General features: G+C 43.0%; 1 protein-coding gene across 16 annotated transcripts in view; it reads left to right on the top strand.

The window, feature by feature from the left end:
* The window catches only part of LARS2 (leucyl-tRNA synthetase 2, mitochondrial), a 269,549-nt gene that overhangs the window by 95,585 nt on the left and 152,490 nt on the right, over nucleotides 1-21,474 (top strand). For 10 of the 16 annotated variants that reach the window (XM_027097029.1, XM_027097025.1, XM_027097018.1 and 7 more), the window contains one exon: nucleotides 16,071-16,325. In XM_027097029.1, the coding sequence (XP_026952830.1) occupies nucleotides 16,092-16,325 (234 nt within the window). In that variant the 5' untranslated portion in view covers nucleotides 16,071-16,091. Of the gene's footprint in view, nucleotides 1-12,532; nucleotides 12,664-12,798; nucleotides 12,896-16,070; nucleotides 16,326-18,214; nucleotides 18,533-21,474 lie in introns of those variants that run through there. The other 6 variants (XM_027097030.1, XM_027097031.1, XM_027097026.1 and 3 more) reach the window with 4 other exon arrangements.

Here is a 21,474-nt window from a genome sequence, read left to right on the forward strand (position 1 = left end):
CTGATGGCGCATAGAGTGACATGACACTAAATAGGGCTGTGTGATGGTTCATGTTGTGTGTCAGTGCCCGGATGCCCGGATGTTTGGTCAAACATTATTCTGGATGTTTCTCTGAAGGTGTTTTTCAGATGAGAGTAACGTTTAAATCAGTGGACTTTGAATACATTAGATTGCCCTCCATAATGGGGTGGGCCTCATCCAATCAGTAGAAGGTCTGAATAGAACAAAGACTGACCTCCCCTGAGCAAGAAGGAATTCTTTTTAAGATTTATTATTTATTTATTTATTTATTTAATTTTTGGCTGTGTCGGGTCTTAGTTGCAGCATGCAGGATCTTCGCTGAGGCATGCATGATCTTTTGTTGCAGCACGTGGGCTCTTCACTGTGGTGTGAGGGTTTCTCTCTAGTTGCGGCGTGAGGGTTTTTTCTCTTCTCTAGTTGTGGCGCACAGGCTCCAGGGTGCGTGGGCTCTGTAATTTGCGGCACGCGGGCTCTAGTTGAGGCGTGCGAGCTCAGTAGTTGTGGCACGTAGGCTTAGTTGCCCCACGGCATGTGGGATCTTAGTTCCCTGACCAGAGGTTGAACCCGCATCCCCTGCCTTGTAAGGTGGATTCTTTACCACTGGACCACCAGGGAAATCCACGAGAAGGAATTCTGCAGCAGATCTTGAGGTCTTTGACTCTAACTGCAACTCTGCCATCTATGGAATACTAGTTTTTGATGAATGTTAATAAGTCCTCAGCTATTAAAAAAAATGTTTCCATGGTCAATTATGTTTGGGAAAACTAATTATCAAACAATGCTTAAAAGGTCTCTGTGTTGCAGAACTTCTAATTTGGCCATGGATCAGTTTCCGTATAGCACATCTGGAGCCTTGTAAAGGGCTGATCTGGGGTTATTGCGAGCTTGCTGACAGTGAATCTTTATTCTGTTTCGTAAGTGGGTCACCCCTGGTCGGCTTCCACTCTTTTAGAGGGTCTCATTTATAGGAGAAAAGGGGTCTCCTTCTTGGGTAAAAGGAAAGTGATGCATCGCTTTGTTCTCTTCCATCAGAGCAGCACTGTGGGTCCATGCGTGAAGACTTTCCAGCCTGAGAGCTCCTGCTCCATCAGAGCCCTCCCACAGCTCCTGAGGCTTCCCCTTTCTGCGAGGGAGTTTGGACCAGTCTATCAGATATTCTAGAGCAGAACCAATGAATTATTTATGTGCTTTCTGCTGGCAAAGATGCTAATGGGATGCTACTGCATACATTAGTGTAATACCTGGAGATTCTTTTTGCTCAGGACCACTGTCTCTGCCGCCTATTGGCTGTGGTGGTGGGTAGGGTATGGGGTGGCAAAGAAGCCAAGGAACTGAAGACTTGCCAGCCAGCAATTCATGACTAGGGAGGACAGAGGCCTATCCATCTTCCTAGGTCCCATGTTGGGGACTTGAAGAATGAACATCCCGAAGCTGTTTTCCACTCACACAAGCAGGACAGAGCTCAAATCACCTCCTCCAGGATGCCTTTCCTGACTTATCCCTACCCACTGTGCCCTCTCCTTCCTCTCCAGGCTGAGAGATGTGTCCCTCCTCTGTGTGCTGCAGTCCCTGTGCTGACCAGCATCATAGATGATGGCAGGGCTCCATTGTCTGTGTCCACCATTACACCCTGAGCTCCTGAGAGCGTGTGTTCAGTGCCTTTCTTCTCTTCCTCTCCAGGACCGAAGGTGGCGCTCAGTACATACAGGATGTTCAGATGTTGTTTGATGAGTTGAATTGAATTGTTCATACGTGATTAGTTCAATTCAGAAGGAAATATGGTTATTTTGATAGGGATTGGTCTTTGCCTTTGGAGCTGCTGAGCAAATTTAATGTGTAAACAAGACTCAGGTGGAGAGATGTTAAACACTCAAAAAAATATCTTTTCCAAGTACTTTGGCAGCTTCCATTTGATGAACAGTTGGTTGATTTCAAATGATTTAGTTGTATTTATTCAAGTAAGTTCAATAGGACCAATCTCTATTTGGCAAAATTCTGTTAACTCTTACTGTCTTTTACTGTATGGCCTTAGCAGTAATTCACTTTCATTTCATCTCCCTTCCTTCCTTCCTTCCTTCCTTCCTTCCTTCCTTCCTTCCTTCCTTCCTTCCCACTCATTCAGATGAGAGTTTGCTCCCCAAATTAAGAGAATAAGTATTAGGAAGTAAATCTGTGGTCATGTATCTTGTCTGGTTTCTGCATTGCTTTCATGTTTCAATTGACACTGTCACACCAAAGCTATTGGTTAGCTCTTTACCACTTACAGTGCAGTGCATGGGCTGGCAGTATCAGCATCTCCTGGGAGCCTGCTAGAAATGTAGAACCTCAGGCACACCCCAGACTTTATGATTGTTGGGTGATTCATATGCATGTACATGTTTGAGAACAGAGGTTTAACTAACCTGGACAATGTCCCTGTTTCATACCTTGGAGATGATGTGGGGACTGAACCAAAAGAAGAGGATTGAATATATACCTCTTTGCAATTTATCAGCACTAAGTAGCCTACGCCTTTATGGGATCTACACACTGGAAAGGTTTCCCTACCTGTCCCATGCACACCTCCTGTAAGAAGCAGCACCACCGCCCCTAAGGGGCTGCCATTAACCACTTTATATGCGTTCTCTCTCTCAATCCTTACAACAAATCTATGAGGTAGGCACCACCTCTGTCTATTTACAGATGAAGAGCCTAAAGACTAGAGAGGAGAAACAGCTTGCTTGCCGCCACCCAGCTTGGCACAGTACCTGGCCTGTAACAAGGGTTCTGTAATTGAAGGCTTTCAGCATCCTCCTTCTCTTTTTGGGGACAGGGTGTCCAGATTTAAATGGCTGCAGAATAGTTCAGTTGACTCATAAACTGCACTGAGGTGTCATCTTCTGTTTTCAACCCTTTGCAGACTCTAGAATGGTATTTGCTACCCTGGGCCAAGAGCCAGGGATAGTATCTTATTGCCTGCCCCATCCCAAGGCTCCCACTTGTTCTTCCATGTACTTCTCCTCAATCTCCTCCTCCTTCTCTCCTTCCTCCAACTTCTCCTCTTTCTCTTTCTTGTCTTCCTCTTCTTCTTCCTGTTCCCTCTCCTCTTCCTTTCCTTTTTTTTTAGATTTTTAAAATTGAAGTGTAGTTGATTTACAATGTATTAATTTCTGTTGTACAGCAAAGTGATTCAGTTATACATATATATACATTATTTTTTGTATTCTTTTTCATTATGGTTTATCTCAGGATATTGAATATAGTTCCCTGTGCTATACAGTAGGACCTTGTTGTTTATCCATTTTATATGTAATAGTTTGCATTTGCTAACCCCAAACTCCCACTCCATCCTGTCCCCACCCCTCTCCCCCTTGGCAACCACAAGTCTGTTCTCTATGTCTGTGAGTCTGTTTCTGTTTCATAGATAGATGTTTCCCTTTTTTCTCTTCTTTCTCCTCCCGTGGTCAAGCACTTGAACTCAGTGCAGCTCCTCTTTCTTCCATCCCCCTCCTTCCCTCCTTTCGCTCTGGGCTCCAGGTAGAGAATTCAGATCATGATGATGATGGTGACAATGATGACGATGATGATTTTATCGTTGTTATTGTTTGGCCATGCAGGATTTTCGGTCCCTTTTCCCCCTTTATTCTTTTCATCTTCTACCCTGGTGGGAAGGAGGTCATTCAGCATAAGAACATGAACTGCTATGAAAAGCAACCAACATTAGGAAGAGAAAGCCTGGTTTGTCTTAAAGATCTGGAAACTCTGTGGGTGAGGAGGAGGGACATGATGGGTAATAAGGACCGCAGGGAGTGAGGAGGGAGAGAAAAGAGAAGACACTAGAAAGAAGGAACTCTAGGGTGCTCCTCAGACACAGTCTGGTTGTTCTGCAAGGGGATGAGTAGGAAAAGGAGACTATTTGGCGCCATCCTCTCTACTTGGAGTGTGTTCATCACCAGCCACTGGGAAGCCACTGTCAGGTTAAGGGTATGCCAGCAAGTCCTTCCAGCCACGTAATGATGTAATTACAGGGCAGTTACATCATTGTTACTGCTAGTACCAGCCCACCACTTCCTACACTCCCTCTGCATGCCTGGCACTTTTTAAATTCTTTCCATACACGACTCCTACATGTCACAGGTTGGGCAGGGTAGGAAACTGAGGCCTGTACTTTCTCTATTTATCTGCTGTACAGTTTGGACTGTAACACAGTAAACTAGATCGTTGGGACTGACACACAACTTGCTGTCCTCTGTGTACAAGACTATGCTGCTGATCAAGGATCAGAGGAGTGTGATCCTTGACTTAATTAATTTATTGTCTACTTGGGAAGAGAAGACATATACACATAAATTCAAGGGCTAATTACCTCTACAAGAATACAAGAGATGCCAGAGATGGTCTGACTAAACACCAAATTAATGGCAGGGATATAGGACCTATAAGATCTTACTAACATTTATTTACTAAAATTGCAGATATCACCAAAAGATGGACAAGATACATTTTATACATTTGCAAATAAATATAAGTAACCCATAACCCACTCTTAGACTAAAAATAACAAATTCTGAATATCTTCAGGTCTTCAGTGTAACTCAGTACTGTTTTATACATTCAGTATTTCTTCAAATAAGATTATCTTTTTCTAGAAGTAATCACAAAGCCTAAGGAGATTTGCAGCAGTGGAAAGGATTTTTTTCTCCCCTGTAATGAACAGATCAAAAGCTTAATCCCAAGGTCTGTCTCTGTGTCCAAGGATAATTGTGGTGTGAGTCACTCCAAGTGGGTTTTTTCCTACACACTCAAGAACCGCAAGGCATGGCAGCAGGGTGGGGGAGACATAAAATTTTAAAAGTCAACAAAAGAGGTCACTTTCAGCAAACTTTGTATCCTGGAAGGGATGCCAAAAACGGGTACTTTTTTATATCAGGCACCTAGGAAAATATGTACTGATTTTGCTCCAGGCCACTCAAGGCCAAGACTGCTCTTCAGAAAGGCATCTACTCCCATTTTCTTGGTTACTGATCTCTTGGACACTGGCTTTGCAAAGATCATTATGAGTCTTTTGACCCACCAGTGCTAGGCTTAACTTTCAGGTCAGCAAGAACTATTAAAGAAAAAATTATCCATGACACTAGTTAAAATAGTGAGGCAGACTTTATTCAGGGAGACTTTTACTATAGGTATAGGGACTACTGCAATGGGGTTTTGCAGTAGGGGAGAAAGATTAGGCTTAGCTCTGAATATAACAAAGAAAAGTGGGAATTTATAGCCAAGGAGCAGAGTGAGGGTCAGTGGATAGAAAATTACCAATAGGAAACATCAAGGGTAAGAGGAGAGTCTGGCTAAGCCAACCTATGATTGGGCCATGCAAAGATAGACACAGAAGTGCCAAAGTTGAGGCCTAGTTGGGAAGAAGATTCTGAGACAGCTGGCTTCAGGTAGGGCTTGATCTGGCAGATCCTTCTGTAGCACCAGGACCCAATGCCTCTCTTAGCGTCCTGCCTTCATTCTTAGCAGACTCATCCATCTCGTTCTGGGATGGCTGCTGCAATTACTGAGATTTTTCTTTCCACACAGCAGCAAAAAGAATCTGGGTTCTAGTGTTCCCAGCAGAAGTCCTATGCTTTCGTCTGGTTAGTCCAGCTTAGATAATGTGCCTGCCTCAACCGTCTTTGTGGTCAGGGGATGGAATAACTGGACTGGATTAAGCCAGACCTCAGACCTGGGGTATGAGGGGTGGAGTCAAGTTCACAAGACTAAATGGCTCAGAGTTGGGGTGAGGGGTGGCTTTTTAAAGGGAAGTCCAGAAGCATTGATCGGAAAAGGGGAAGGAGTAGGTAAGGGGAAAAATCATAGATGATAAGCCTATCTACACCTTCAGTGGCTTGATTATCACAGTTGGGGCATTTTTATTGAAAAACAGGCCATACAGTAGCAAGAATCTTGGGGTTGGCCTTCATAATGGAAGACTTCAAGTTGTTCCCAGAAGATCTGAATCAATGTCTGAAATGTGACAGCTCAGATAAGAATTTACATGGCTGCCTCAGGACTTATTTTTTTGAAAGGTCGCAAAAGCATGGAAATAAATGTCAAGTTGGAATTATTTATTACTCTCGTACCTCGAGGTCATTTCTAGTGAGTTTGCTTTACCTAGTGAGGTAAGCAGGGAAAAAGCTTGTTTTTACACTAAGGGAAGAAAAGAATGAAGAAATGGAGACTCCTATTCCTGGAAATTCCTAACACGCAGGCTTTTGTATTAATCAAAGAGAGTGCAGAGCAAGGTGCAAGAGGTAAGGAAAATGAACAAAGGGTAGAGAAGTAAAGTTTCAGTGATTCAAATAAAACTCAAAGCTGTTAAGGGAGTCCGCAAAGAACTCAGGAAATTGGTCATTACAATTTTTAAAATAGTACTTGAATGAATCCAGAATGTCTAAACCTTGGTAGGGTCCAACAGAGTAGGTGGGGCAAGACGAGGTGGGAAGGGGGTGAGGAGGTGGCGTGGGAGGGACCAGAAAGAGACCAACTGATAAGGTGGTTGGGAAGAGAAGAAACAGTGAGAGAGGGAGGGGTTGGGGGGGGGAAAGAGGAAGCAGCAGGGAGAGGAGGAGGAGGACGAAGAAGGATAAGGAGAAGAAGAAGAAGAGAAACTTGGAGGATCAGACACCATAATATGAAAGGCACACAGGTGGGAGGAAAGGCAGGGGCACCCAGGCAGAGAGAACTAGAGAAGCAATTTGAAGATGAGAGTCTCCCTGAGGTCAGAGAAGCGTGTTTTCTTCATCCTTGTCCACCCATTTCCTGATGCAGGGCCTGGCTCTTATGCTCTTATAGTGAAAACCAAGGCAGAAGAAGCACGCAGAGAAGGATGCCGGGAAGCTGGCGGGGGAGACACAGGGATGGGAGGTATGCAGTAGTTCAGGCTAAAGATCGAATGCCGGCTCTTAAAGGAGTAAACATGAGTAAATACGTTGGAAGGCAAGTAAAATTTTCAAGTCTCCACGCTATAGAAGCCTCTTACAATATGGGGGGAAAAGGTAGTATAATTTCTGAAACAAGATTGAGCCTAGAGTTTAAAAAAAAAAGTCTTTTTCATTTTTTAATCACAAAAGTAATACATGTCTGTTGTTAAAAACTTCAGTGTTTAAATACAGAGAGTAAAATGTGAAAGTCCACCTCTGGGAGCTGGGCATCCTGCCCCCTCTCACTTTTTCAGGCTTCCCTCTTTCAGTCATTCCTTCCATGTCCGACACCGATTCCTCCTTTGACTTTACCATCTCCACCGCCTTACAAACATGTTCATGCATTTCCTATTCCTTTTAAAAAATGCACCAAGAAGGGCTCAGCCTTCACTTCTGTGGCATGTCTGCCCCATATACAAATCGTGAATTAAATCAGGAGGGACATTCTACAAAATACCTGACTGGAACTCTTCAGAAGTGTCAAGGTCATGCAAATAAAGATGGAGGAGCTGTCCCAGATTGGAGGAGACAAAGAAGAATTGTATCTCAATGCAGGGTATACCCTGGACTGGATCCTAGACCAGGTATTAGAAGGAAACTCTCCTGATGTGATAAAGAGTGCATTAGTTATCTGTTGCTGAGAAAAATTATCCCAAAGCGTAGCAGCTTAAAACTACAAACATGTTCTATCTCATGCAGCTTCTGAGAATGACTTAGCTGGGGTTCCTCCTCAGGGTCTCTCCTGCTGTTTCAGTGAAGTTGTTGCCTGGGGCTGCAGTCTTAGAAGAGCTGACCGGACTGGAGGAACTGTTTCCAAGCCCACTGACCTGGCTGCTGGCAGATGACCTCAGTTCCTCACCATGTAGCTCTCTGTTTTTATTTTGGCTGTGCCACTCCACACAGCATGCTGGATCTTAGTTCCCCGACCAGGGATCAAACCCATGCCCCCTACAGTGGAAGCATGGAGTCTTAACCACTGGACCACCACAGAAGTCCCTAGCTCTCTTTATAGCCTTGCTCATGACATACTCCCTCATACCCCATCACCTGAGTGAGTGATGCAACAAACACACACACCAAGATGGGAGCTGCAGTGCCTTTTACAACCTAATGTGGAAAGTTTAGGTACATAGAGTTATTTCTGCTGTATTCTATTGGTCACACTAACCCAACCCAGTATAACATGGGAGGGGATACACATGGGTGTGAAGACCAGGAGGTGGGGTTATCAGTGGTACTGGTGGTATCTTGGAGGTGGGATACCACAAAGAGTATTTACCAAAAACTTAAAGCAAGCATCATATGTTAAGGTAGAGCATTAGAAGCAACCCCAATCCAAGTAAGGGACTGAGGGAGTAAGACAAGGATGTCCACTATCACAGCTATTCGCAGTGCTTACTCAAGTGTGAAAGAAGGCTCTCCTTCTCTTTAAGGATTATCTGTGGTATCTGGCATGTTTGACCCTGACCTGTTCTTCAAGTTGAGTCCTGGCCAAAGGAGACAAATAATGTTTGGGTGAGACTCTGGAGAGCTAGGCTCCTTTGACGAGACGGTGCCATGTAAAGAACCTTTCTGAAGAATTAGAATGTTAATAACCTACAATGCCCTATAAAGATGAAATCAAACAAATGGTGATGGGCATCACTCTATTTAATAAAAAGTCGTCTTAATCTTTTCTGTATATAAAGTCATAGAAGCTGAATAGTATACAAATTACCACACACTCGGTGGCTTAAAACAAAACACACTTATTTCCTTATAGTTCTGGATGTCAGAAATCCAAAATCAGTTTTACTGGGCCAAAATCAAGGTGTCAATAGAAGTCCACTCCCTTCTGGGAGGTTCTAGGAAAGGATCTGTTTTCTTTCCTTTTTTTAAATTGTGGTAAAATAATCATAAAATTTACCATCTCGGGACTTCCCTGGTGGCGCAGTGGATAAGAATCTGCCTGCCAATGCAGGGGACACGGGTTTGATCCCTGGTCCGGGAAGATCCCACATGCCGTGGAGCAGCTAAGCCCGTGCACCACAACAACTGAGCCTGTGCTCTAGAGCCTGCGAGCCACAACTACTGAGCCCATGTGCCACAACTACTGAAGCCCGCATGCTTAGAGCCCGCGCTCCACAACAAGAGAAGCCAGCACAAGGAGAAGCCCATGCACCGCAACCAAGAGTAGCCCCCACTCGCCACAACTAGAGAAAGCCTGTGCACAGCAACGAAAACCCAACACAGCCAAAAATAAATAAATAAATAAATTTTAAAATTACCATCTCAACCATTTTTAAATGTACAGCTCAGTGGCATTACATACATCCACATGGCTGTGCATTCACCATCATTCATCTCTGGACCTTTTCATCTTCCCAGACTGAAACTTTGTACATGTTAAACAATGACTCCCCATCCCCCCTCCTCCTAGCCCCTGAGCAACCACAATTCTACTTTCTGTCTCTATGACTTTGGCTACTCTAGGTACCTCATACAAGAGGAATCATGTAATACTTGTCCTTTTGTGACTGTTTCACTTAGCATGTCTTCAAGGTTTGTCCATGTTGTAGCATGTGTCAGAATTTCCCTCCTTTTAAGGCTGAATAATATTCCACTGTATTTATGTACCATGTTTTGTTTATCCAGTCATCCCTTGATGGACACTTGGGTTGCTTCCACCTTTTGATTATTGTGAACAATGCCTCTATGACATGGGTGTGCAAGTATCTCTTTAAGATCCTGTTTTCAGTTTTTTTGGGTATCTACCCAAAAATGGAATTGCTGGATCATATGGGGAAATCTATATTCTTGTCTTTTTCATCTTCTAGAGCTGCATTCCTTGCTTTCCTTTGCTCATGGTCCTTCCTTCATCTTTTAAACCATCAGCACAGCATCTTGTTCAGTGGTCACATTGCCTCTTCTTCTGTCTCAAATTTCCCTCTGCCTCTCTCTGTCATTGCATTTAGGACCTACCAGGATAACCCAGGATAATCTCATCTCAAGATTTTTAATTTAATCACGTTGCAAAGTATCTTTTGCCATATAAAATAATATTCACAGGTTCCAGGGATTAGGACGTAGATATCTTTGGGGACCATTATTCAGCCTACCACACAAGCTAATAGAAAAAGCAAAAGTAACATAGAAAACTATCATGAAGAGAAAGAAAGCCCCATAGAACGCCACTGTCCCTAGAGATCATCACAGGAAATAAATAGTATGAGACATATTTTTCTAGATTTCTTTTCATGCATATACTAACACATGTATTTCATTTATTTCCTTTCCTTTTTAAAAAATCAAAAATGGGTAACATTTTACACAGCCCAGCAACTTGTCTCTTTCATTTAATAATGTATCTCTGTAGCAAGCTCTTTAAGAGTGAAAGAAATTTACTTTCATGTTATGTCTTCTTTGATGTAAAAATAGCAACTTTCCAGTAAAGCAAGTGAACTTTTAGAAAAATTCTATTTGAAATAATCTCCTAGAAGTGTCAATGTTAACTTTAATTCATAAGAGGAAAGAGGTATTTTGAATCAAAATAAGGGTAGAGCCTACTTAGAATTTAGTGTTTTGGGTAAATTAGAGAAAGGGCACCCTAGTTATATGTGCATACAGCATGAAGTCCTTGAAGATTGAATTACTTTGTGTGGTATGTTGTTATGAGAGTCAGTGCTTCCATGGTGTCAATTTAAATTAAGCATCTGGTTTCAGGGGTGGAGAGATCAGGAGACCTGGATGGGAATCCTGACTCTGCCATCAACTAGCTGTGTGACCTCAGGCAAGCTGTAGCCAATCTCTGGGCCTCAGTGTCCTCATCTTCAAAATGAGAGAATTGGCCTGGAAGTTGTCTCAACTAATGATCTTTCATTCTGCACTTTGGGAAGGGCACTATTTTAGCAGGTTAGAGACCCAGTTTTGAATACCAAATCTTTTACAGTCAGCCCTCTGTATCCGCGGGTTCTACATCAGTGGATTCAATCAACCACAGATGGGAAATATTCCCCCCCCAAATTCTAGAAAGTTCCAAAAAGCAAAACTTGAATTTCCTGTACACTGGCAACTATTTACATAGCATTTACATTGTAATAGGTATTATAACCTAGAGATGGTTTAAAGTGTACAAGAGGATATGCATAGGTTATATGCAAATATTACACCATTTTAAGAAGAGACTTGAACATCCTTGGATTTTGATATCCTCGAGGGGTCCTGGACCCAGGACAGGATCTGGGATCCTGGTATCCCCCTGGGATACCTTGGGATGACTGTACTAATTTGCAGTGATCTTGAGCTAGACAGCTCTATTGGGCCTCAGTTTATTCATCTGTAAAATGAGCCGGCTGGACTATTCTCAAGATCCTTTCTAACTCTCACATTCTAAGACAGTGAGTCTCAAACTTCAGTGTGCCTAAGAATTCCCTAGAGGTTTCTTAAAATGCAGAGTCCAATTCAGCAGGACTGGGGTGGGGCCTGAGATTCTATATTTCTAGCAAATTGCCAAGTGAGGCTGATGCTGGTCTGAAGTGTACACTGAATAACAAAGTATTTGGATTTCGAACTGTCAGGAAACTTTGTTAAAGACTTGGAAATTGGTGAGAGATTAGTGTGTGGGTGGAGTACTGGTCTGGGGATTATCTGGTGCTGTGGGGTATGCACATTTGCTTGTCTTCTATTGTCCAGCTCTGCAAAAGCTAAGATATAGACTATAGATGTAGAATACAGAATAATGGGATGAACTTTGTTTGATAGAGGCACAAGTGATTTCAGCCCTGTAGAAAAAGATAGCTCTCAAACATTACTTTTTCTAGCCCTACATGATATCAACCAGTTTTGCACAAGTAGCAAATTTCTTTCAGTATTCCTGATTGCCCATATATATGTGTTCTTCTAAATCTCCTTTAAACAGGTTTTACATTTTTGAAAATTATACTTTAACACCACTGTTCCTTTGCAATTCATTCATTGATTCATTCATTTATTTATTTATAGCAAGAAATACTTGCCAGGGATGGGGAGGTTACAGGGTGGAATACATAAACTCTAATAGGAAAGTGGGTGGTCAGGCATCATGTTTTCCTGACTCCCAGCCCAAGTATCAGGTGAGGAAAGCACACTTTACCTCCAACTTTGGCCAGGTAATTCCCCTCCCACAGCTAGACCACGGATATGGTGGAAGATGGCTTAACCATCATGTGGTCCATTAAGGATCAAGAGGTTGAGAGAGGAGGAGGAGGCTGTAACTACGATGTACTTCGAACCGTGGCCTCGGGATTCCTCCAGTGGTCTTTACACCACGTGCCGCCTAGGGACACTAAACTGGTGAATTTCACACGCCAGCTACAATTGTGAAGAATTTTATCCTTGGATATCCAGAGTTTTGCAGCCGCTAGACGCAGGGTGGAGGTCTGGGCCCAGGGGCGAGGTCTGGGCCCAGGGGCGGGGCTTGGGGCCAGGGGGCGGTGCCAGTGACCGAAGAGCGGAACCCGCGACAGCCGCCCTGCGGCCCCGGCCTCAAGGAATGCCGGGAGTCAGGACCAGGCCGCGCTCTTACTCTTTCGGCTCCGCCCCCGCCTGTCTGTGTCTGCAGTGGCCGCCATCGATAAAGTTGTTGTTCTGCCAACATGGCGGCGCCCGTGGTGACTGGCCGGGCCGTGTTCGCCTAAGGTGGGAATCGAGGTGTAAGGAGCCGCAGGCCAGAGCCTGTGAGCAGGTAAACCCCTGATCCGGGCTCATAGGGGCAAGATACGAGGCCTGATCTCCCCTTTACCCGGATTGGTAGATTTCGACTTGCCGGGAGCCGAAGGGAAAGTGCGGGCTGGGTTTGGTGGTCTCGGAGCTGTGCAGTTTCCCAGCTGGAAAAGTTTCTGAGATTCAGATCTTCAGATTCTTTGAGCCACTGACTCTGTTGATAGCTCTGGACCCTTTCCCAGAAAAACGCATATGTACGTATAGTTTTGTACTCAATTCCCTCTCTCCACCGCTCCACTACCCCGGCTGGTCCCTGGATCTTTGCTCTCGGGGCTGAGGCTTTAGACTCGAAGGACATCCATTGGCCCACATCCTCTCTGTGACCCACAGATCATTGTCACAGCATGTTAGGGCTCTAAGGTCATCAGAGAGCATCTGGATTTACCCCTTTATCTTAAGGAGAAGCTGATTTTCTAGGCAGGAAGTAATTTTCCTGAGGTCACATAGAGAATTAGTTGGGGTTTTTTGTTGTTGTTTTTGCACATAGCTCCTTTAAGATTAATTTCCCAGGTACATTCTCGGACACTTTCTTTTGGGCGCACACTAATGCCCTCGTGTGCTTCTCTGTGTTCTGTTTCTTTGCCCGTTTTTTCCTACTCTGCTAGGTTTCTCTGTCCATATATGATTGTCATTTTGGGTCCAGTTCTCAGGCCCCTCCCTCTATGGTCACAGGCCGCTACCCCCACCATTCTCAAAAAACTTAACCTTAAGCCCTAAGTGAGGTTGAGATCAGGGCTGACTCTTAAAGAGGAGTGGAGTAATGGGGATTGATACTTTGGAAGGATGTGGAAGATGAGACAAGATTCCAAACATCTAGGCAAGGAACTGGATGTGACAGAGCTAAGGAAGAAAAGGGCCAAGTTGATCATAGCACGAGATATGAATCACACCTTTCACATTCATGGTAGGGGCATGGTCCTCTAATAAAATGGCTGCTCCTTATCAGGAAGAGGCAATGTCCATTAGGGCTTTGGTGGTGGAGTGTCCCAGAGCAGGGCCTGGGATGTAAAGAAAGGGAACTGGACTGAGCTCCAGGGCTGCAGTAAATCATAGCCCTGAGTGCACTTATGGCTGAGTTCCCCTAACATAAAGGGTGTGGACTTTTCTTAAAGGGTCTTGACACATATATTACCAGATTGCTCCCCAGGGAGTTGGAATCAGTTTGCATTTCACCGGGAGTGTATAAAAGTGCACATTTCTTTTTATAACAGGTTTTTACCCATCTGATAAGCAAAATATTTCCTTGTTTTAATTTGCATTTCTTTGATTAGTTGTAAAGTCATTCCTTTTCAGGTATTTGTTAGCCAATTTGTGTTTCCTCTTTTCTCCGTCTCCAATTTTTAAAATTAGGTTGTTACTCTTTCTCTTCTCATATGTGAACTCTTTATAGAGAAGGGTAATCTTTTGTTGTAGTTTTGGCAGTTTTCTCTCAGCTTGTTGTTTGCTTTCTAATTTTGTTTGTGGTGGTTTTGATATGCAGGTATTTTACATTTTTTAGAGAGTTCTATTAATATTTTCCTTTATGAAATCTTCCATTGCTTTTATGCTTAGGACAGAACATCCTGCACCTTTTACAAAATTAGTACATACTCATCTATGTTTTTTCTTGTTTTATGGTATTTTTAAAAATTCTTTAATCTATGTGAGATTTACTCTGTTTTTTGGTTTGAGGTGGGGCTCTAATTTGAATCGGTCCCCCATTCCTTGAATAGTCTATCACTTTCTAATCTATTTGTGCTTTTTGCTTTATGAACTTTAAGTTCTTTAAAATATCCAGATCCATTTCAGAATTCTCTAGTCTATACCATTGGTTTATGTACAGGAAAGGTTATTAGTGAGCCAGGTATTATGTAAACATTTTTAGAAAGCTTATTGTTATGTAGACAGGGAATGTTGTTATACGTTTTTTATAATCTGGTGCATAGTATAAGAAAGTTATAGAGACAGGATTAGAATTTTAAGTGAAATTAAGATTCCTTCCTTCATATTGCTCATATTGGTGATCTGTCTGCACTCTTTGGTATTTCTTTTTTCACAATGGCTAACCAGCATCGAAACAAAAATTTTGAGAGGATCAAGAATTAATGCCAGTTTAGAAATAGAGACACAGATGTAGAGAACAAATGTATGGACACCAAGGGGGGAAAGCGTGGGGTGGGGGGAGGTGATGAACTGGGAGATTGGGATTGACATATATACACTAATATGTATAAAATAGATAACTAATAAGAACCTGCGGTATAAAAAATAATAATAAATAAAATAAAATTCAAATCAAATCAAAACAAAACAAAAAAGAATTAATGCCAGCTCAGAGTGCCAGTTTCTTCCTTAATTTCTCTCTGGTTTTGAAAGGTCTGTTTTTGTCTGTTTCTGCACTATAGCTAATGCTGTTATGCAGGAAGGCAGAAAGTTTAGGCTATTTAGTCATAAATCTTAAATATTTGATGAACTGTCACCTTAGGCTTTAACACAGTGATAAAACATGAAACTTCTATGAGGTCATTTTTGGAATTCACCTTTGGAGGAAACCAATGAAACATTAAAGTTGAATTTTGATTCGCAGCTAGATGTCTTAGTGGGCCCCAACCTGTGGGTTGTATTCCAGAAAACCATAACACTCATCACTGTTCCACATGTTATATATTTATTTGTTTGTTTCTTATCTGCTTTTCTCTACTAGTATATAAGTGCCATGAAAGAAGGGACTTTTTGTTCACTGCTCTATCCCCAGTGCCTAGAATAGTGTGTGGACCTAGTGACACTCAATAAATATTTAGTAGGTGAATGAAGAACTAAATGGATAAGCAGTCTTCTAAATAATGGTTATTTCCTGGCTCAGCCTACTGAGTATACTTAGCTTGTAGTATGTATGAAGAAGGCTAATCTCAGCTCAGAGTCTCCGATCTTCCTGGGAGACCTGTGTTCAGATCTCTTCTGATACTTGAGCCTAAGGCCAAGCCCAGATGTGCTTAGAGCTCTTCTGAAGCCTGGACAATGGGAATTAAAGCCTCCTGTACAGACCCTAGGCTGGCCTAAAGGCGAGGGCCGGAGGTGGCTCTGCTGCTTCCCACGCAAGCAAGCTGTGAGGTTGCAGCAGGAGCTGGCCCAGGTGGTGGTCTCCTTTTGTTCCTATGGGGCTTTTGTATCTTGCTGTTTGGGAGCATCGAACACGTTTAATATTTTCCAATTAAGAAGTTTGTGTTTAGCTCAGCTACACTTCTGAAGTATTCTTTTCAGGGGAAGAAGTCATCAGAATAAGAGGAAAGCATGTGGACGGGCGGGGAGCGCTGGCTGTGCTGAATGGAAGGATGAGCTCGGGGAGGTTCCGGGCGGCTCACACGGTGTGCTTTCTGCCCTCTCTTTCAGGGCCTTCCCTCCTTTTGAAGAATGGCTCCTTCTTGGCAGAGGCTGGGTTTATATGCCTCTCTTCTGAAAAGGCAGCTACATGATGGTCCAGATGTCATCAAATGGGGAAGGAGAGTGATTCCAGGATGTTCCAGAGGTATTTACAGTGCCACGGGAAAGTGGACCAAAGAGTATACGCTGCAGACAAGAAAGGATGTGGAGAAATGGTGGCATCAACGAATAAAAGAACAGGCCTCCAAAATTTCAGAAGCTGATGTGAGTATTCTTTTTTATATATATATATATATATATTTTTTTGGTTGCACCAGGTCTTAGTTGCAGCAGGTAGGCTCCTTAGTTGTGGCATGCGAGCTCTTAGTTGCTGCATGTATGTGGGATCTAGTTCCCTGAACAGGGATCGAACCCGGGCCCCCTGCACTGGGAACTTGAAGTCTTATCCACTGCGCCACCAAGGAAGTCCCATGAGTATTCTAAGAGACGCTGAAAGGGTAGAGAAGAGGGACTAAGAGCTTGGACTGGGGTGAGACTGCCTGAATTCAAATAAGTTATTGAGTATGTGACATTGAGCCAAATTTCTGAATCTCTCTGGGCTTCAACTTTTTTTTATCTACAACGGGCATTGTTAATAGTAGTGCTCACCTGCTTCCCAGGATGCTTGTGAGGGGTAACTGGGATGAGACCAACCTGGTGCTTGGAGGAGTTTCAGTGTGGTGCACATACAAACAAGGTGCATGCAAATGGTGCCACACTGGGCATTCTGGAGCAGCATTTACTGGGGAAGCTCATCAAGACAGGAGCCACAGCAGATGTCAGGTCCTCTGTGGTCCACTGCATGGTGGGGCAGCACACAGGGATCCAGCAGGGTCAGATAGGAGACGCTAGGAGAGGCACCTGGGCCCCTCAGCTGTGGAACTTTTAAGCTCCTGCATATTCTGAGAAGTACCTCCCTCTCCCCTCCCATGACGCTGGCCTCCAGCCCTTTTCTGCCATCATGGCTTGGGAGGTACCAGCCCTTCCCAGATGTGATCTGGGACTGGGGTCCAACCTCATGGTTGCAGCTATATAAGTTAGGGGACCCTTGGCTTTTGGTCTGTCTGCACCAGCTCAACGCTCTACCTGAATTAATTGTCTTAAGCACTTGGCTGTAGCCACTTTCCATGGAGTTCTCTGCTGGAGGCCAGCTCCTTCTCTGGGAGACCAACCTGCTGGGGATCAGTCTTGGATGCATTAACCCTTACCTCTCGATATTGGTCAAAATGACAAATGGAAGATATGATTTGTTGAATGAAATGTTGAAACTGATCAGAGCACAGCACTATAAAATAGAATTTTACTCTTAAGTTCTGACCATCCTTTCATAATAGTTACCAGTAAAATAATGCTGACCCTTTATGTTTAATTAAAGAGATTAGGCCAAAGGCAAGCAGTTGAGTAAATATATATCTGCACAAGATGACACTGCTTGAATCGCCTTTCCTGATTCTCCACTCTTATCAGACTCATTCTTTCTATGAGATTGATCATTATGAACAATGTGGGTGGGTAGCTATTTGTATTAAACTGAAGGATGGTTTTCGGCATTAGTTACAAAGAAAATCTGGTATTTAAAGAGATGTAGTGTGTAACACGTGAAATGATAAAAAGCAAGGTTTAAATATATTGCATAATTATACAATAAAAGCTTGACTTTTACCTCATTAGGAAGTGAAAATTCTTTGTGGCAACATGACCAGACTAATGTAACTAAATGTATTTTGGAAGCAGACCTTAGGGAGCAGTTTAATTCTCAATGAAGAGCATAAAATTAGCTTTTTTTCTTTTGGTTTAAATTTAGTCACTTCCAAACATTTTGAAGTTGTAGCTTTTTCTTCTTGTGACATTGCATTCTTAAGCGCATGGTTGTGTAAAAACTTAAATGGATCAAAATAAACTGTGTTTCACTAGTTGGGTAAATAGCTTGAGGGACATTTTGCCATCCCCTGGTGGCATTCTATGAGGGTTTGAATCAGGGAATGGCAAAGTGGAGAGAGCACTGGATCGGGAGCCTGAGCAGTAATACTGGCTCTGCACCCAAATCAGTGTGATCTCATCAGCATCGTTTAACCTCTTTGATCCTCAGATTCTTTGCATTGTTTATCTCACAGGATTGCTTTGAAAATCAAATGAGAAAATATGACTGAACCCATTTTATAAACTGAAAGAGGATAAAAATGTGTGGTGTGTCTTTGTCAGGAATGAGAATATGACTAGATGCTGGTGGATTTTGAAGAATCTATAATCAACCTCCCTCTGGTATTAGCTACATTTGAAATCCACCTGAATGAGCTTCTAGATGCTGAATATTTTGCCATCATCATCATAATCATCATTATAAAAAGAACTTCCATTTAATGAGCATTTTACTATGTCAGCCACCATCTTTCCATTGATTATCTCATTTAAATCCTGAATCAACCCTGGGGGTGAGTAATATTATCCTCATTTTGGGGGTAAGAAAACAGGCTCAGAGGGAGGTTTGGTAACTTGTTGAGATGCACAGCTCACTTGTGGCAGAGCCCAGGACTCAAACCCAGACACATTTGATTTCTAAACTCATGCTTTCACCAGGAACCTTCTTTTGCCTTGCCTTTGATTTACAGATTGTAAACCGAGGCCAGAAAGACAAAGGAATTTGCCTAAGGTCTCACAGCTAGTGTCAAAGCTCGACCAGATCCCAGGCTGCAGGCTCCTATTGAGTGGTCCTTCCCCCTCCATCCTCTAGACTCAGCGACAGCTTCAGAGCATGATCTATAAAGAGGCAGAAGTTGCTTTCTCCTGATGTTAGAAGCTGACAAAAATAATAGGACCCATTTATAAAAACCATCCTTTTTCTATCGCTTCCAATCTTAATTTCTTTTAAAGGCTTAAATTCTTACACTTTTATATAATTATGAAAATTTCCCTTTCAATCAGATTCCTACTCAATTATAGTATAAACTCCCGTAATTCCTTCTTTCCACTCCCAGAGATAGAACTCATTTCATTGTCACAGAGGAAAATGACTTAATTCACACAGAAAAGCAAAAGGCAGGGTCAGGCAATAAGCTGAATACCTTTTCTGCAATAAATAAAAATATTCATGAATAGTAAAGAGTTTTGCTAGCAATACTTTTCTTTTTTAAAAAAATTTATTTATTTATTTATTTATTTATTTTTGGCTGTGTTGGGTCTTCATTGCTGCGTGCGGACTTTCTCTAGTTGCTTCGAGCGGGGGCTACTCTTCGTTGGGGTGCGCGGGCCTCTTATCGAGGTGGCTTCTCTTGTTGCAGAGCGTGGGCTTTAGGCGCGTGGGCTTCAGTAGTTGTGGCACACGGGCTCAGTAGTTGTGGCTCACGGGCTCTAGAGCGCAAGCTTAGTAGTTGTGGCGCATGGGCTTAGTTGTTCTGTGGCATGTGGGATCTTCCCGGACCAGGGCTCTAACCTGTGTCCCCTGCATTGGCAGGTGGATTCTTTTTTTGTTTTGTTTTGTTTTTTTGTTTTTGCGGTACGCGGGCCTCTAACTGTTGTGGCCTCTCCCACCGCGGAGCACAGGCTCCGGACGCGCAGGCTCAGCGGCCATGGCTCACGGGCCCAGCCGCTCCACGGCATGTGGGATCTTCCCGGGCCAGGGCACGAACCCGTGTCCCCTGCATCGGCAGGCGGACTCCCAACCACTGTGCCACCAGGGAAGCCCGGCAGGTGGATTCTTAACCACTGTGCTACCAGGGAAGCCCAATACTTTTCTATATATATTCTGTAAACTCAGTTTTGTAGTTCTGCTTAGCTAGTATGTAATGAATCCCTTGATTTTGCTATAAATTTAATCTTTGTTGGATAGACATACAAAATGGATATGTTAATGAAGAAGCTATATGTGGAAAATGTTTCGGGCAACATTGTTAAATAAACATCATTTTAAAATATATGTCACTATAATGAAAACAAAGTGATTATAATAAAAAATAGGTTTAATGTAAAAACTTTAAAATGAAAAACTAGAAATAGTTTATATCAAGGATTTTGTTGTTTTTTTCAGGTCCCAAAGAACTCTGTAACAGCTGTTTTCCCATGTCCCTAAAAATTCCCAAAGGAAAGGCAGTAGGCCAAATCCATTGCAATGAGTAATGTTTGAATCGAGTGGGTAGTCTGCTTATTTCCGATTCTGCACCAAGTATCAGAACGAGGTCTTGTACTTCCTTTGAGGGATTTGTTTACAAGCTGAGAGGATTGTCTGTCACTTGCCTTCTTAAAGAAGGAAAGTCCTAAGTCCCCACTAACTCCTGAATCTCAAGTCCTCTCTCATGCTCCTGAGGTTTTCCTAAGAGTTATGGATCCACATTAAAGTGCATGATCAACGTGGGGCTTTCCATCCATTTCTAGAAATCAACAGCAGCTGTCACTTCAGTATTCCAGATTTCCAAGTTTATGTATTATCCAAACTTCTTATTTATTCACTTTTCCCTTCTCTTCCTTCAGGCACCTTTACTTACCACTCAGTGGGTGATTTCCAGAAGATGGGCAGTACAGAGAAAAGTGCCACTCTGGTCTGTTTTGCCACCCTTTAGGGGCCCTGCTAAAGATTTGTTTAACTTCTTTGCTGAAGGAAGTGTAAAGCAAGGGGTCGAATGAGATTTGGAAAGAATCTGATTTCTGGTTTCTTCTGTTCCCCTGATTACAGTTGGCTGTCAATTATCAGTCATGCAAATACTTACCAAAAAATACCTCCCCAGTCCACACACATACCCAAAAGAGTGGTTATGAATATTCTGTCTTGCATTTGTTTTCATTCATTTTGAAGAAGCAAAGGCTTAAAGAACTCTAGTAGCGCTCATGGAAGGGAGTAAGGACAGAAAGAGAAAAATAGAAGGTGGCAAAAAAGTAATGATAACATCAGACAGTCCAGACCCTTAGTGACTAAACAGAAGCAGTTACCTGTTCTCTTCCTTTCTTCAGAGGCACCCCTTCTCCCCCATGGGAGGATTTGAGATTGGAGAGGGGGAACATTCCTGTCACCTGGATAGGATTGGTGAAGTGTGCTGGGAAAAGTGCCCTTCAGTAATAAGTGCGCTGCAGAGGCCTGTTATCAGGCTTCAGAGCACAAAGGCTGACAAACATTTATCCAACATTTATTAAACTGGGAGGTGGGCAGCCGGGAAGGTGGGGTTGGGGGGAGGGATGATTAAAACATGGTCCTTGCCCTTGAACAATAGGTCCCCAGTAAGGAATCAATTAAATGATACCACCTTTCCTGTGGAGCCTTTTCCCCTCATGTGCACAAACTCGTGACAGCATTCACCATTTTACTGTGGAAGCACTAAGGTGCCAAAAGTCAGTGTTCCTGTGAGGACCTCCCGCCCTGTGTTCATTCTGTTCCAATGCATTTACC

Source organism: Aethalodelphis obliquidens, unplaced genomic scaffold (assembly GCF_003676395.1).
Source record: "Aethalodelphis obliquidens isolate GAN/ISIS:26980383/991018 unplaced genomic scaffold, ASM367639v1 scaffold111, whole genome shotgun sequence".
In the NCBI taxonomy this organism is placed as follows: Eukaryota; Metazoa; Chordata; class Mammalia; order Artiodactyla; family Delphinidae; genus Aethalodelphis; species Aethalodelphis obliquidens.